Source organism: Glycine max, chromosome 11 (genome assembly GCF_000004515.6).
Source record: "Glycine max cultivar Williams 82 chromosome 11, Glycine_max_v4.0, whole genome shotgun sequence".
NCBI lineage: Eukaryota > Viridiplantae > Streptophyta > Magnoliopsida > Fabales > Fabaceae > Glycine > Glycine max.
Window position 1 is genome coordinate 13,851,751 of NC_038247.2, and position 18,793 is coordinate 13,870,543.

General features: G+C 31.5%; 1 protein-coding gene across 1 annotated transcript; it reads left to right on the plus strand.

Annotated features, from left to right (window-relative positions):
• Positions 1-5,437: 5,437 nt before the first annotated feature.
• On the plus strand, positions 5,438-7,042 carry LOC100795856 (L-type lectin-domain containing receptor kinase VII.1-like). The gene is made up of 2 exons (XM_041006812.1): positions 5,438-5,514; positions 5,662-7,042. Exons 1-2 carry the CDS (start codon positions 5,438-5,440, stop codon positions 7,040-7,042), a joined length of 1,458 nt encoding a protein of 485 aa, XP_040862746.1.
• Positions 7,043-18,793: the final 11,751 nt, after the last annotated feature.

Below are 18,793 nucleotides of genomic sequence, written 5' to 3' on the forward strand. Positions count from 1 at the left end.
TTCCTTTCACACATTACTTATGATTAGAGTGTTCAAAATCGAATCAAATCGAATGTAAAATAAAAAATCAAAAGCCAAACTAAAACACTAAAAATTATAAAAAAATAAAATAAAATAGATGGTCATTGGTTTGATTTGGTTTTTAAATTCTCCAAACTGCACAATTCGGTTCAGTTTGTGATTTTACATGCATAAATCGAACCAAACCAAATTGTACCACGAACACACCTGGAAATTATTGTTATAATTAGTGTTTTGTTATTGGATATCTACTATCTAAGTTTCTATGATTGGAAGCAACTATTATAGATGTTGTTTTACTAGGGTTTTTTTTAAAGTTCTGTTAAGTCAAAAGTCATTTTATGACTTAAGACAAATTAGGACTCCTAATTATTTTGATTAGATGCAAACAAATACAAATGATAAAAGCAACATCCGATCCATCATTTGATTATGTTTTGCTAATTTGTGTTTGATATTTCATACAATAGCAAGCATAAGCCATAACTGATAAGGCATTTAAGAGAAGAATTTAAGAAGATCTAACAAAGTCTTGTGAAGACACTACTACAAAAGCAGAATTCAACGTCGGTTAAAATGGGTATACTACGTCGGTTGAAGACCGTCGTTGTCTGCGACGACGTAATAAATTCGATGGCTTTCAAAGACGGTTATAGAAAACCGTCGTAGATATTACAGAATTCTAAGACGGGCTGTCGGTCAGCCCCGTCTTTAGAACTTACTAGAGACTACGACGGCCATAAGGACAGCACCGTCGTAGACATAATCTTGTTCTACGACGGTTGTTTCCAAAGGACCGTCGTAGAAAGGTCCACAATTCAAACACGGCTGTCAACAGCCCCGTCGTAGAAGTAACAACAGACTACGACGGGCATGGGGACACCACCGTCGTAGAAGTAACAACAGACTACGACGGTTGTCTACCCAGAACCGAACCGTCGTAGAAGGGTCCTATCACTACAACGGTGTTTTGTTGCGGACGACCGTCGTAAGAGACGGTGTTAATACTACTATAGTCACGTAACAACACCGTCGTTGAGATAAACGTGTTCTACGACGGTTGTATGGCATGGACCGTCGTAGACTTGTATTCATACTACTACGGTCTTCTGTTGCCGACGACCGTCGTAAAAGAGGGAATTAATACTACTACGGTTTGCTTTGTAGGTCCGTCTTAGAAACATCACGTTTCTACGACGGTCATTTCCTTAGAACCGTCGTGGAATGTTTTTTTTTTTTAACAACAAATTATGCAGTAATAATGTGCTGGTTCCACGGTTTTATTTTTAACCCAAGCCTTGTGGATGGCTGTTCAGGTTATAGTACGTGCACAATTGTCCTATAATTTGAACCTGATCATAATAATCGGGAGAAATATACATTTAATTAGTCAAATTTAATCATAAGAGCACATAATTAAGGAATAAAAAGATGATATAAGCACTTTGAAAATCCTAAAAGCAGATGAAAATGCTTCTTAGAAGGATACATGCATGATATATAATGTCTGTTGATTTTAAAGTCATTAAATTAAGACACAGAGCTTAATTAAGGATCCCTAGTGACTCAACCATTTGTTCATTGAAGTGATTACCTTGTAATAAGATCTGTTGAAGGTCACAGCTTGGTTGATGTGTCCCCCTATAGCAACAACAAGAACAAACAAACCCAATAGATCATAGACTTAAATATGGTAATTTAGAGGAACAACAAAGTGACCACCACCCTGATGGTAATTTCAGGTCACCTGCAGGTTTAAACAAAGGAGGTGGGGGTACCTCCTTGTAGTCCTTGTCAGCACCAACCTGAGCAGAAGTTACCTAGCTGGGTTTAAAGTCAGCAATTGTAGCAGTAAAAGTTAATGACACGACAACATTATGATAGACAATTAAGTACAAGCAAAAAAGTTAGTTATCAGATGTTCAAGTGAAACAAAAAGCAGAGAGAAACTTCAATTCCAGTATACGATCCCTAGTGACTCAACCATTTGTTCATTGAAGTGATTACCTTGTAATAAGATCTGTTGAAGGTCACAGCTTGGTTGATGTGTCCCCCTATAGCAACAACAAGAACAAACAAACCCAATAGATCATAGACTTAAATATGGTAATTTAGAGGAACAACAAAGTGACCACCACCCTGATGGTAATTTCAGGTCACCTGCAGGTTTAAACAAAGGAGGTGGGGGTACCTCCTTGTAGTCCTTGTCAGCACCACCCTGAGCAGAAGTTACCTAGCTGGGTTTAAAGTCAGCAATTGTAGCAGTAAAAGTTAATGACACGACAACATTATGATAGACAATTAAGTACAAGCAAAAAAGTTAGTTATCAAATGTTAAGTGAAACAAAAAGCAGAGAGAAAATTAAATTCAGTATACAACTCAAGCATTAACTGAAACAATATACTGTTCAAGGCACACGGCCACATTGAAGGGCTGGATAGGAAATTGTTCAACCTGAGAGAAAATTAAATTCAATATACAACTCAAGTTATCTAAACAATGTACTGTTCTCAGCAGACAAATAAAATTCTGGCCTACACGAAAACTGTTCCTAAGTTATCAAATTTTTTCTTGGTTCGCATTTCTTCATTTGGATAAAATAGGCCGCCCATTTATGCCGGAGTGTGGTCATGGTCTCTTCTGTTAGCGGTGATCGATCAGAAAACCACTGCACATGTATATATGAATTTAGTAAATCACATAGCATCAGGTAAAAAGTAATGACGTCTAATTACATTAATGCAAAATCCACAAGGTGTCCAAAATTAAGCATAACATATTGTGTGTCACAATGAAATTCAATCGTAAGACATCCATTAAGTAAAGCAGTCACAATAATTTGCACTTATTATGATTAAACAAATAAATCTTGTACATTGTATAACAGTATATCAATACTATCATATAAGAACATCCTAGTAATATATGAATCATTCATAATTTTATACATCCATTAATATCTTGGTATTTCTGTTCTTATTATTTTTTTTTACTCTTTCTAGTTGTTAAAGGTATTAAATAGTATTTTTTTTTTTTGAAATGCAAAGATAATTTATATTAATAAAAAGTACCAGAGGTACTTCAAGATATACATAGAAGGAATCCTGTACTAGCAGGAACAAAAACAAACAATAGACAACAAGCCCCCACCCTGCCCTACAATAGACAACAAGCCCCCACCAAGCCCCCTCTGTTGTACCCTTCTGTTTCTCTTGCTAACTTCAACAAAATGATGGTTTAGAATTAAAATGAAGTTCTTAAATAATTAATAGGAATGAAGACCATTTTAGTAACACTGTATTTATCTGGATCTTTTTCTTCAACATTATCTATATGATTGGTTCAAATATATTATTATTAAAAATCTTGAATTTTGATGGATCACACAGGCCATTTAATAACTCTTTTTGTATATATATTTAGAAGTACTACTCATCACCTAATAAATTTTAAACCTTTTCAATCAATGATAAAAATACTGTTAAAAAAACAGTGCCACTAGTATTGTTCATTGAGTGAAAAGCCGACCAAGCAAGTCACACACATGTATAAAAAAACACATGGTATAATAAATAAAAATAGGTCCTGTGATGTATTGAGAAAAGCAAAATAAATTAAGACAGATTCTTACTTTTAAGGGTAGGAAGAAAAAAATTGAATATACTAGTATAGACAGCTTCTTAGTTGTTATTTTATTAATTTTTCATAGTTTAATTAGAGATCATAAAAGAGAATATATAAATTTTAATTCATTTATACAACCTTATAATTTATTAGAGATGTTCCTAAATTAGATTCTTTTTAAAATAGATATATAAATTCATTATATATATAATTAATATCATCAAAATGCATGAAACATGAATCTAAGATAATTCATCATAATAAATTAATATAAGTTTAAACAAAATTCATCAAAATATGTATTCAAGTTGAAACAAAATTCTTTTTATTTAGATCGACAATTCAACCCTACCAAGTCAGTCTTATAATTTCATAAGTTGCATATAAAATAAATCGGAACCATAGATCATAGACAGATACTGATCTAGAGCAACCTAATCATTTTTTAGCATGATGTGATAAGATACTAACTAACATTTACTATAATGAATAATGGATTGCCCATAAGGGCTAGCAGCTGAAATCAAGTCTAAGGTTTTTTAACCAAAGTGTTTTGTTCCATTTCAGTTCAGTAATATTTTCTTTAGTTTGCACTCTCTTAATAATAATCACAAGGAGTATTTCAAGCCTCAGTATTTATACAAAGTATTTTTGTGTCTTACTATCTTCATTTCAATCACGTTCCATTAGTAAGAGCATTTATGTAAACAACAAGCCAAAAGTTAGGGATATATATTCTGTATTTTTATTAACAACATTTATACAAACAACAAATGAAAAATCTCTAAGTTAGAGATAAATTCTATTTTCATTATATAATTACACGAAAAACACAAGAAAAAAATTGAGGTATAGGTAAAATTTTGAAAGGTAAATGGTTTGCATCATGAAGACTATCGGATGAAAGTAACCAATTAAAAGAACAAACAAGAAGTGAATCAAGTATGAAGGAGTGTTCATGGTTGGATATGTTGGGTAAACGATTACTCAGAGGTTGCTTGTTGGGTGTCCACCGAGGAGAGACAAGCAGCAAGAATAAGAGGCTTATACCTCAGAGCAATTTTAAGGCAAGATATCAGCTTCTTTGACAAGGAAACCAATACTGGTGAGGTTGTTGGAAGGATGTCAGGTGACACACTTCTTATTCAAGAAGCCCTGGGAGAGAAGGTATTAATGAAAAGCTACAACTACCAAATCATCACTATTTCCTCTACAACAAAATTAAAATAAAAATAAAAATTAACTTTTTCTTTATCCTTTGTGTGATAATACCAGGTAAGAAAATTCATACAGTGTGTGGCATGTTTTTTAGGACGTTTAGTCATAGCATTCATCAAGGGTTGGCTTCTAACCCTTGTCCTTTTATCTTGTATTCCACCTCTTGTAATCTTTGGTTCCATGATGAGCTTTACTTTTGCAATGTTGCCATCCCGTGGACAAGCAGCTTATTCTGAAGCAGCAACTATAGTAGAGCGCACAATTGATTCAATTTGACAAGTATGCCAATCTTCATAATGGAACTTGTCAATCTTGTTCTTTTACATGTTTGTAGACAGTAGAATATAAAAGATACACATTCCTCCAATGCAGGTTGCATCATTTACAGGCGAGAGTCAAGCTACAGCTCAATACAATCAATCCTTAACCAAAGCTTACAGGACTGCAGTGCAAGATGGAGTGGTTGCTGGTTTAGGCCTAGGGTCAATCCTTAACCAAAGCTTATAGGCCTTGTCAGTCAGGAACCAATACTCTTCAGTTGCAGCATCAAAGAAAACATTGCCTATGGTAAGGATGGGGCAACAAATGAAGAAATCAGAGCTGCCACTGAACTTGCTAATGCAGCTAAATTCATTGATAGATTTCCACATGTGAGTTCGCACTTTCATATTTTGAAATTTCCATTGTTCTGCCTTTGCAACAATATTAATTTCAAATTTCACAATACGAAGACTACTACAGCATCAGGAACCAGGAAAAGTGAACTGTTTGTGGCTGATGTCAACACCCAATTGAAGAACAAAAACATCACTACTGATATCAAATAATTATTCAACAGGGAGGATAATAGACAGTGCTAAGATTCTTGCTTGGAGTTTTAGTGATTCAAAATTTTCAATTGGTGATGCATTAGTGACAGAAAATTTGCCTTCATTTGTTCATCATAAAAAGTGGTTTCCTGGAGCACAAGCTTTCGCGGTAGGTGTCACCAGTATTGTATTTGTGTTAATCATTGGTTTTGGTTATGTAGCATTTTTCGTTCTCCGCAGAAGAAAGACACAAGAAGAAGTTGAAGATTGGGAACTGGAGTATTGGCCTCACAGGATAGGTTTCCATGAGATCGATGCAGCAACAAGGGGGTTTTCTGAAGAGAATGTGGTTGTTGTAGGAGGGACCGTGAAGGTATATAAAGGGGTTTTGCATGGGGTAGAAGTTGCAGTCAAGAGAATTCCTCAAGAAAGGGAAGAAGGGATGAGAGAGTTTTTGGCCGAGGTTTCAAGCCTTGGCAGAATGAAGCACAAAAATTTAGTAGGATTAAGAGGCTGGTGCAAAAAAGAAAAGGGAAATTTGATTCTAGTTTATGACTTCATGAGCAATGTAAGTTTAGACAAATGGATATTTGAGTGTGAAGAGGGAATGATGCTAACATGGGAAGAGAGGATTCAAGTTTTGAAAAATGTAGCCACAGGGATTCTATACCTGCATGAGGGTTGGGAAGTTAAGGTCTTGCATAGGGACATTAAAGAAAGCAATGTTCTTCTTGATAAGGACATGAATGCAAGGCTGGGAGATTTCGGATTGGCTCGTATGCATGATCATCAGGGACAAGTGGTCAGCACAACAAGAGTAATAGGGACACTAGGATACATTGCTCCTGAAGTGATTCAAAGAGGAACAGCGTCAACTTTGTCTGATGTGTTTGGTTTTGGAATATTGGTGTTGGAAGTAATTTGCGGACGAAGACCTATTGAAGAACATAAGCCGGGGCTAATTGAATGGCTGATGTCCTTAATGGTGCAAGGCCAATTGCACAGTGCAGTTGATGAAAGGTTGAAGGCTAAAGGGGGATACACCATAGAGGAAGGTGAGAGATTACTTCATTTGGGTTTGTTGTGTTCACATATAGACCCTAGTATTAGACCAACAATGAGGCAGGTTGTGAAAATTTTGGAGGTGGAAATTGACAGCATTGAGTCTGATGAAGATAACATGGAAATGAGTTTGCTTGGAAAAATAAGATCAGCTACTACGTGGTCTAGAGCTGAATGTGCTTTACCATACAGTGGTTACCCTTCTTTTGATGAAGTTAAGATGTTCAGTTTTAATTCTAGGACTTCTAGAAGTGGCTCAAGTACCTTTCCAGGATCAGGATCAGAAATCACCAGTATTAATATGTAACCCCCATAGTTAGTTGAATAATTAGAGAGTTAGTTAAGGGCTGAGTTGAAAAGGGGTTCAGAGGGAGATTCAACTCTTTCCATCAGTACTCATAACATTTCATACAAGCTACTGCAACTACCAAAATGTTTCATCTTAACGGCAATTATAAAATAAATCAATTTACTTATGTAATTCATCAAATAAAACTTTTACAAACAACATACTTATATATAATTTATTCTCCAGTTTATTCAATTACAGACACAACTAAACATGAAGACAGTAAATCTGAAGCTCAAATTAAACATCATGGGTTTCATCAAGTTCAGTGTACTAACTTAGACCAAACGCTCAACGAAACTGATAATGTGGCACAGGATGACACACCACTGATGAAGGATGGCAGCAGGCTGTTCCCGAAAGTCGTTCACTCACTGCTCGCAAGTCAGCTTCATCAATGAGCCCCACATAAACCCCACTGAAACGCAAAAAAAAAAAAAAAATTTACAACCCATAGCTGCAGGTTACATAAGGTAGACAAAAATCGTACTTTCTCTCACAAAACACACAATGTATCTTACCTTACGGAACCAGCTTATCTTCCTTAAACAGTACAATGTAGACCACGATGAAGACAACCAACAACAACCAAGGGCCTGAGACGACAATGAAGCAGAATCATAACATGAATGAAGGAATATAACACATGCAAATGAAGGGATACACAAAGAAGAGCTAAATGCACCCATACCTTTGTCGGCGGCGGCTTCAAACGGAACGAGACGCAACGGACACGAGATGGTGGTTGTCGGAGACGATGGTCTTTGTCGGAGAAGATGCTCTGTGTAGCTAGGGCACCAAAGCAATAGTAAGTAGTCAAAAAAATGGAGAAAAGAAGTGATACGGCGCGCCAACGTAAGAGATAGTAAGAAGCACGTGCCGTAAACGTGATAGAATTTAGGATACAACGACGGGTCCTACCAAAGACCGTCTTTGAATGACAACAACAACAACCACCAGGGGGCCGCCACGTGTCTATACTAAACATACAATGACGGCTCTTCGGGTAAACCCGTCTTTGTATGTTAACGCATTAAATCACGTGCAATCCACGTGTACCACAAACAATACGAAGACGGGTGTTGCGGCAGGACCGTCTTTGATGACGTGTTTATACTGTAACCATACAAAGACGGGTGTTAGCCAAAAACCGTCTTTGTATTTTAACGCCTCCAATCACGTGGCCTACACGTGAAACCACCAACAATCCAAAGACGGGTATTTGGATAAAACCGTCTTTGGATTTTAAATCCTCAAATCACGTGGCTGTCACGTGAAAATACTTTAAAAACAACGACGGTCTCACCAGTGAACCGTCTTTGTATACTCGTCGGCCCACTCACATGCTTGCCACATGCTACCATTTACGATACAAAGACGGTTCTTTCCAAAAAACCGTCTTTGTAACTTACCCAGCTAAATACGAATCGCCACAACAGCTGGATGTCTACGACGGGTAGCGGCAAACGTCGTCGTTCTGAAGCCCTTAATTACGGATATGCCACCGGTTGAGCTTCTACGACGTTTCTTTGAAACCGTCGTTGAATTGCTGACGTAGTAAGCTGCTTTTGTAGTAGTGAGAATAAATGAAGTCCAAGATATGAAAATGTTGATCTCCATCAATAGATGTTAGACTTTTGGCAAGCGTACCAATTGTCGTCGTAGGTTATATATTTGTAAAAAGAGATCGTCTCCATAGGGACTTGAGTTTACTTAATTTATTTGGATAAAAGTTATCAGTTCAATAGTTATGTACAAGTTTTAGTCAAAATATCATGGGTTTGTTTAACTAATTAAATTTAAAGTAATGAAATAATAGAATTTATGGAACTGTCGGAAATAACGGAATTTAGTGCGTCAAAAATACGTACAGTTACGAAAACAATAAAAATGAAGTTGATTAATTCAAGAAAATGTAGGATTGGATTTCATCATTCATACCCTTAATATCCTAATAAGATTAACATATATGAATCATTTTCTAACATTAGTGATGCATACATTAAGTTACCCCAAGTCGATCCCTCGCACTTGGGACCTAAGAATATTTATTAAATATCGATCCCTCACATATGAAGTAAATACCATAACATTACAATCATAATCTCGTGTTTTTTGCAATCAAAGTGTTATGCTCTATTCCTAGCAACATAACGTAAAGAGTAACTTCATTCATTTCAAATTCTAAGAGTGCTTCCCAGTCAAACTTAAAATCCAATTTCATGAAACTAGTGATCAAATAGAATCAAGCATTATGAGTAGAATGAAATCACCAATAATGAGTAGAAAAGATTTATATATATATATATATATATATATATAATATCAAAAAGGATATATAAGGGTACAAAGATTATATCCAATCCTTAAGAAAAACTAACTGATCATTGCGTAGAGCACAAAACTAACAAGAGAAATGATGAAGGATGCGATCCATGGTCACAACTCTGCCACGCCTGGACTCCACTTTCCATTTTCTTCTTCTTCCTTGGCTTCTCACATTTTTCTCTACAACTGGATGATTATTTTTTCAACATATGCATGGCTATTTATAGAAAACAGCCAAGGGGTGCAGGAAAATTCACCCAGGCAAGCTGTAGCTCGCCTAGGCGAATTTGTGGCTTAATGCTGAAGAAACATACTCGCCCAGGCGAGTGTGTTGCTTATGGGTGAAGCAAGCTTTAAAACACTTTGAACATATCGAGAGAAAAGACTAAAGAGCTGATTGTATATTCATAGTTTTAGTCAATGAACAATCCCAAACAACAAATCCTTTTTTATTTGTTTAGAGCCAACTGTGGCTTGGTAAGACAAAGAGTATTGGGTTGTTTGTCAAGCTTGAGATATAGCTTATTTTTTTTAAGAGCAAAAAATGACAGTAAATAATACTTATAACTTATGAGAAGTTACTGAAACTTGGTGGTTTGACAAGAACTGGATGTAGTCTCAGTTATAGAGACAAACTGGTTTAAAAATTCCTACTCTGATCTTTCTTGCTTTCTTTTAGCTTTATCTAACTAAGGGTATGAATTTGTTTTTAGACTTTAATATATATCTTGTGTTTTCAAAAATGTATTTATATCGCCTAATAGGGTTTTCAAAATATCTGTTACAAAGTTTTATTAGACAAAAAACTTTGTTTTACTTGCAAAAGGTTTTAAAATTTTTTAAATTACAATTCAACATCCCTTCTTATGATATTTATCTTTAGAAGTTCACTCGTTGGAACTTGGAAGCAAGTATTATGTTCTACTTTTACTTTTACATTAAATGATTTATTATTTAAGTTGAATGGTTACTTTTAAGTTGAATTATTATTATTTAAATTGAAAACAATTATTGTTTAACTTTAAGTGTAATTGTTGTTCATTTATATTGTTGATTGTTGAACTAGTTAGTATTATTATCCACGTTTTGTCCAATTAATACTAAACTTTTTAAGTATTTTTTATATACTTACTACTAGAATTTTCAAATCCCAAAAATCAAACCAAACCAAACCACAAAAAATTGGTTTGGTTTGGTTTAGATTTTATAAATATTTTAAATAGAACCAAACTACACCACAATTAATTTTATTATTTGATTCAAACTAATTTTAAATTAAAACTGTACCAAACCTCAGCACAAACACCTCTACTTATGGTGTATACAACTTCTCTTTTGGTTCTTTTTGTTTGCATCTCTCCCTTGTCTCTAGCCACCTATATTGACAATGTACCTTCATAACAATTAAATTCATGCACATTTTTGGGTGCATTGTTTTAAAAATCGGATCGTATTGGGCGTTTTGGTTGAACCAAGAATTGGCCTAGTGACCAATCCATTTACTCTAATAAATCGACTATTTTAGAACTGGTTGGATTGACATAAAATTGATAAAAATCATTGAATTGGTACTGAAAAGCAATATTGAATCGGTATTTTTGTTTTAAAAAAATCATTTTTAATTTAATCTAGAATATTTTTAAAATAAACAAACATACATTTAATAAGATTTACAAATACGTATAAATTATTTTATTAATTATTATTAATTTTTTTTATAAAAAGTATAATTTAGTAATTTATATTTATTTATTTCTTTATATCTTAATCTTTTATAATTTTATAGTATTATATTAATTTCCCATTTTATAATTTATTCTACATGTTAAATTTTAATAACATATCTTATTAAATTATAAACCTATTAAATGATGTTCTTACTTTAGTTTTTAGTGTTATAAAGTTATATTACTATATTTATTTAATATGAATTTTTATGTTATATAATGATTATTATTATATATTAATACCGGTTTGATCAGAGTTTAACCTTTAAACCTTGAATCAATATCTTGAATCGGTTTAGTGATAGGTCCAATTTTAAAAATATTAATTGGATGTCTACAAATCATTTTTGCAATATAAATTCTTCATCGTTTTTCTCTTTGCTCATCCAAGGAATCTCACATTTGTCATGGCATGAAAATTAATTTTGATCATATAACTCTTGAAATTATAAAAAGTAACTTACTTGTGATCAAGCAAATTTGTGGGAAGCACTTTATAGCTAAAGTGAGAAGAAGGGGTGCAAAACCAAAACCGATTGTTAATAAATAACATTTTCCAATCAGTTTTATGTCAGGATTTTTTCTAGCCAGTTCATTAACATTATAAATATCAACAAAAAATTATTAACAAAATTTAACTACTTTCTAGCTTTTGTTACTTTCTTACCTTTTGCATATTATTTCTACTATTTTCTTTTCACACGTGTTAACAATGACTACTTCTAGTAATCATCAATAATTTTTTTATCTATTTTCTTTTCACACGTGTTACAAAATTTTATTTTATATAAGATGAACATTTCTTTTACCTTGTTAACTGATTTATTTTGATCAATATTTTTCTCCTACATTGGAATGAAAAATAATATTTCAACTTGATTTTAAAATGTTTTTCCAATTCAAGATACTTGCACGGGATCCATAAACATGCAAGATCATTTAAAATGTTTCTTCTATAAACATTGTTTTCAATATGTTTTTGAATATACTACTTTTCTGCATATTCATCCTAAAAATTATGACTGTTTTCTTCCGCATTAATATAGGATGTAATGATTTTTTTTTCAACCATGATTCGAGTCTCCAAAGCAAGAAGTCTGAGACTCCACTCCATAAATGTGAGCAAATGCCTTATCTTGAATTTTATTTATTTCTCTAAATATTGTTTAAATTTTACTGATTTTTTTTCTTTCAATATCAACAACCTCCACATATTCTAAATTTTCAGTATTTTATTTTACTTCTACAATATAAGCGTATTCATTTTTTTAAAAGAAAAAAGAAAATGACTTCTTTGCCTCTATGATTTAAGTTTTTAGAACAAATAATTTGAATTTTTGTTTCCTTAAGGTTCAAAAAGGTCCTATTTTAGATTTGTTTTCTCTTCTACAAAAAAAATCTACTTTTACTTATTTTTCAACAACAATGACTTTCTCATATGCTACAATTTGACTATTTTACTCTACTCCTACAATTACATAAGTTGAATATGAGTATATTGTTATTTTACAAAGAACAATTTGAGACTTTGTTCTCTTAAGATAAACAAGGATCTATTTTAATGAGAAGATAATCACTAAAAAAAGAATGAGAAAAAATAACATATAAAAAGTATCATGCAATACTATTTAAGAAATTAGTAACAAGTATATATAATATTTTTTATAGATAAATAATCCTTATTATAATTAAATTATATCTTATAAAGTCTGAAGCATATAATAGTTTTTATAAATAAATACATTTAAAAAGAAAAATTAATGAAACTAAAGTAAAAGAATGAAATGATGATGATGGTGATGATGATGGACAAATCTCATTATACTAACGAGAACCATTTAATTTATGTGATGATGAGATTAATGATTCAAAACTTCAACGATATAACATAGTAATTAAAAGTAATATCTTCAAAATGAATAAAAATATAATCTTAAAATATTTAACAGTAAATGTATTTTATAATATTTCACAACTTCAACAAATTTAAAATAAAATACATCTAAAAATATTCATTATAAACACACAAAAAATAAGTATCTGTTAGCATAATATCAACAATTACAAAAGTCTAGCACTCAAACTAAAATAATTATATATTATATTCATACTTATCATATATTTACATTCTTTTTTAATTTATACTTGAAATAGATATACTATAAAAATATAGAATTATAATTTTATCTATGTAGATATACTATAAAAATATACCAAATATAAATATTAAAATATTTAGTAAGTAACCATAGAAAGATAATGGGTAGAATTATATATGATTAAATAATTGCCCAGATTATTTAAGTAAATTTAAGAACAAATTATTGCAATCTCCCTTGAGATTTGCACTAATTACAAATATTTTTTCTCTTTTTTTATTTTAGACAAAATCTTTTAACTTTTATGATTTCGTTACACTACACTTCCTCCATCGTAAACAGTATTAATTTCATTTATTTTTTAGATCACATGCTTGATACCTGGCTTTTATGAAAATTGTAATCCTTAAGTTATCCACATCTCATTCGTATAAAACCCTTATCTTTTGGCACACCATTGTTAAATGTTTACGAGTCACTATTATTGCTGAGTCTGATGAAGCTAGTGCTCATTTGTTTTTGTGGATGAAGCTTTCTAGTTCATGGTTATGTTCATGATGTTGATTTTATTTTTTGTTTTTTTTATGATGTTCAACTGAGATGGAAGAGATTCTTGCATTTTTTGGCATTCTGAGATGAATGAATGGAGATTACCTATCATTGGGAGGAGAACATGAGCACGAAAGGAGAAGACCTAGCACCATAACGGAGGAGAAGATGATGCTGAGAACAAAACAGTATTGAGGCTCACACTGTTTGGGTCACTTAGAGCCAGGGACAATTTGGATTTTCATAAGTGAATAAAAAATTAATGTAAATTAAATTTAATTTTTAAACGGCAAATTAACACAGTCAAAGTAGTGGATGCCAAAGAAATGGTTAAAAAAAGGAGAAAAGACACGTGTAATTAGTGCAAATCTTAGGGAAAGTAATTGTAATTTGCTCTAAATGTAATAACAAGTAGTAGAAAAGGAGGCCTATTCAATAATTAAGGTCAAGAAGGTCTAACTTAGTTGATTAAACATAGTGTATATTTTGACCTAATCTTCGATTTCCACATAAAAAATTCAATAATTAAGGGACTTTTTAACAACTGCCACATAATAAACCCACTCATCAATAAAAAGAAACAAGCCCAAAACTGTAAAACCTAAATGCAAGCATAACACAAATTCTAACCAAGTCAAACCAGCACCAAAGTGGAGCAAGAAAAAAACAAAAGGGTGACAATTGAATTTGCACAAGAAGTGAAAAATATAAAGACAAATGGATGATGGTGTGCAAGTTGTTTCGGTGACTTTTGTGGTTTTGGAAGGTCCTGCATGGCTTGGATCGATGATGTAATGCGGTGGCTGGTCAATGCGGCAAACTTGTGGTAGCATATAGCATGGATGAAGCTAGCTGCGGTGGAGTGAAAATAGCAATAATGTTACAAGGTAAAGATAGGTTCGAGCATGATTGTGAAGTGAAGGCATCGCTATGATGTCTGAGGTTTCAGAAATTTGGTTGTCTTTTGATGTTATGGCTGATTGGGTTGTTGAAGGGTGTGATAAGGCTGAGATGGCCGATTGTTTAGTGGGTGTTTGGACCAATGTTGGCAAATTGGTTTTATATTAAAAATGATTTTATTTGGTTAAAATTTATTTTTAATAATGTAATCAATGTTTAAATATTTTTATTATAAAAGTAAGGTAGTAGTAAATAAAAATTTATTCAACCCAAAAGTTATTTAAAATTGTTTTAATTCAAAATTAATTCTCAACTTAAAATTAAAATCTCATGAATCAAATATGTGAAAGTTTGTCTAATATTATATTAATTAATATTTCAACGTCATTTGAGAGAACTCAAAGTGAAATCAAACACATGATCTATTTAGATTGAAAGGAAATAAAAAATTTGATTGTTTAGTAGTGTGTTGACCCAAGGTTAAAGCAGCTCATGCGAGAGTTTTAGGCCAACTAATCAAAAAATTATTTGTTCTTAATTTTTGTAAAGAAAAAAAACCCTCATATGTTGGCAAACAAGTCACATATGTTCACAAAAAAATCTAATATATAACTTGTATGTAAAATATTTTTTTTTCTTGAAGTTTACTTTAGAAGGTATTTTTTTTAATTTATATAAATTGTAGACAACTATAGAAGGTTTATAACAATTTATATATTCTATTCAACCAAGTGAATTAGATTTTTGATTATTAGAAGGTGTTTACATTTATTGAAGGTCATACCTCCAAGAAAATTATTTTGGAAGGAAGATACATTATGAGAGAAAAAAAATTGTCTTCTCTAAAAGTAGTGGGGTCTTCATATTTCATGATAATCTTGCAAAATTGCATTTAGCCGAGATAGTGCCGTAGCAATGCTAAGGTCAATTAGGCCATTGCCCTTAGGCCTCCCACTAAGACCTTAATTTTATATGTATTTATAAAAAATTAATTTAAATTTAAATTATTAGGTAATATATATTTTTTTTATTTATTATTATTCTGTTAGTAAAATTATAAAATTTTAATATATGTACACAAAAAATAGATATATTATAAATCACTTAAGAAGTTTATAATTCATTTGAAAATTATAGAAAAATTAGTTTCCATTTACTTTAAATTAAAAAAAATCATATTATGATATTGTTAGTTTAATACTTTAAATTAAAACAAACATGAAATTAATTCTATTGAAGAATCTTTTAGTATTTTTTATACATATTAGATCAATCAATTAATTCTATTGAATTAATCAATCTCCATTGAGTTAATCAATTAATTGAGTATTACAAAAGATCAATCAATTAATTTTATTGAATTAATCAATCTCTGATATTACAAACATGAAGAATATTTTCGTATTGAGTGTTTTTTATACATATTAGATCAATCAATTAATTCTATTGAGATACGATTTGAATAATTTTTACAATATGAGACTATTTTTGGTTTTTTATTTGATTCCAAAAAAATTAAAGCTTTAGATGAGGATGAATTGAAAAAATATTATATTAATCTTGAAAAGTTTTTAAGGTTTAATGAATACTCTGATATTGATGATCTTGATTTATTTTTAGAATTGAAAGTACTAAAAGAAGTGTTAAGAGAAGAAATTAGCACACCAATGAGTTATATTAAAACTTTAGATTCTTTTTCAAATGTTTATATTGCATATAGAATTTTATTGACAATTCCTGTAACAGTTGCTATTGCTGAAAAAAGTTTTTCAAAATTAAAATTACTTAAATCATATCTAAAATCAACAATATTACAAGATAGATTGAATGTATTAGCTATTTTATTTATTGAAAGTGAAGTATTAAAATTGCTTGATTATAAAACTCTGATAAATGATTTTGCAGCTAAAAAAGCTAAAAGATTAATATAAAAATTAATATTTTATATAATATACTAAATCTCTTTAAAATTCTTGTAAAAAAAAGACACCTTTAACATTTTCTCCTTAGGCCCCAAGATATTGCATGCTAAATTGGAAAAATAAGTTTATAGGAAAACAGTGACGGATTTAGGGGGCAAGCAGCAAGGGCCTTGGCCTCCACCAAACAAGTTTTTATTAATTTGAAACATCTTTTTTATTAATACAAGAAAAAATCAATTTCAATTTTTACTATTTCTATAAAATCAAATTTATATTTGTAGATTTTATCTTATAGAAATAATAGAATCTCTTGAGACTCTTTATTAATATGTATGAGAAAAAATAAAATTAAAAATTAAAAAAATATTTATAGAGTAAAATAAATAAGAAAAATAGGATATTTGAGTTAATATTTGTTTAATTTTCTTCTGGTAGTGGGTCTTACTTTTATTTTTACATATAAAATTAATAATAAATATTTTTATAAAACTTGCTATTTATTAAATAATTATTTATTAAAAATTAGAATTTAAATTATTGTAAAAAAAAATCTAAACCCCTTTAATACATTTTTGGATCCGTTCCCTATAAAAGGAAACAATGTGCTAAAAGAGACCAAATATAAACTCACAAGAGAACTATTTAATATGAAAAGGAAAGATAATGAAATTAAGTAGACGACAAAGATTTAAGAGACCAGCAATACATAAGAAAAAAAGGAAAACTAAGATAATGAAAAGTGAACTAAGACTTTAGAGGCAAAGAATTGAGGATAATAGATAAGAATTGCAAGAAGATACAAAGAAATGAAAGAATTTAAAATTGAAAGAAAAATGAATGCATGAAATGGTAAAGAAGGAGCAATAAAATGAAAAGATCAAAAGCACCAAGAAGTGCCAACAAGTACAATAAGGAAGAAAATTAAATTGCATTAACAAGAAACAAAAGGACAATAACGTGTAAGAAAAATGAAGCAGAAATGCAGGAAAAATAAATCAGCGTAAAATAATTGCACTGAATACGAAACCTTAATTCTCTATCGCTTAGTATAATAGGATTTTACGAGTTCTTTATGATTAATTGTATTAAAAAAAATAAAAAAGTCTTAGCATACAATAATAAAGTTTTTTTTTTCTTAGTACTGATTCGGATTACCAAAGTTAAATCACAATCCAACATTAAATAAGCCAAAATAGCAACTCTCCCTCACGCAGAAAAGCAACCATCACCCTCCAATTGCCTTGCGAGGACGCAAGAAGTTGCCAAAAACCATATGTGAATGTTTCTAGAACTTGTCACACTAGTAGAAAATATAGAATTAACATCGGAAGATTAACATCGGTTTTTTTTATAAACCGATATTAACAAAGGCGCGATAACATTTTTGTAAATAAGTCGAGTTAGTTAACATCGGTTTTTTTAAATCCGATGTTAACTACCTGCGGTTAACATCGGTTTTTTGAAAACTGATGTTAACTACCTTAGGTCAACATCGGTTATTTTTAAAAAACCAATGTTGTTCTGTTGATAAATTAAAAACCTGAATTACTTCATCCTCCCCCGTGCTAAAATCCTATCGTACTTTCTCCTTTCTCCTTCCGCCTGAGCTACGACTGCAACCACATTGTTGTCAACTACGATTTCCACTGAAACCCTATCGTCACTGCAACCACATTGTTGTCAGCTACGACTGGTCGTGACTCTTCTTTCTTAGTCCCAGTTTGAGTTGCCTGTGGCTGCCACTCGAGGTCAGCTTCATGTCTTCATTCTTTTTCGTTGCATTTAGACTCTGTTTTCTTTGCTTTTTATAAGGACATTGTTGTCATTGGACTTTGTTTTTTTGGTTGGGGTACGGGTCTCTGTTACCTTGTTGATCGAAAGTAGTTTGACCTGTTTGTTCTTTTGCTTTGCTCGTTTCACATTTTCTGTTCTTTTGAATGTATTAGAAAATTATTTGCAGTTGGTCTACTATCCTGGGGTGTCGTAGATTTAGTTCCTTTTTCATTCAATGTTTTGACAGTGGAGCAAGGGCTGGTGGTTATATATGTGAGTTGTTTTCCTAACCATAAGATTTATTTGATAGTGGGAAAGGGAATGTAATGGTGGAGATGTGGGCAGAAGGGTTTCAGAGGTGTTAGGCACAATGGATGGTTTTGGGGATTTCGATGAGTTAGGAGAACACAA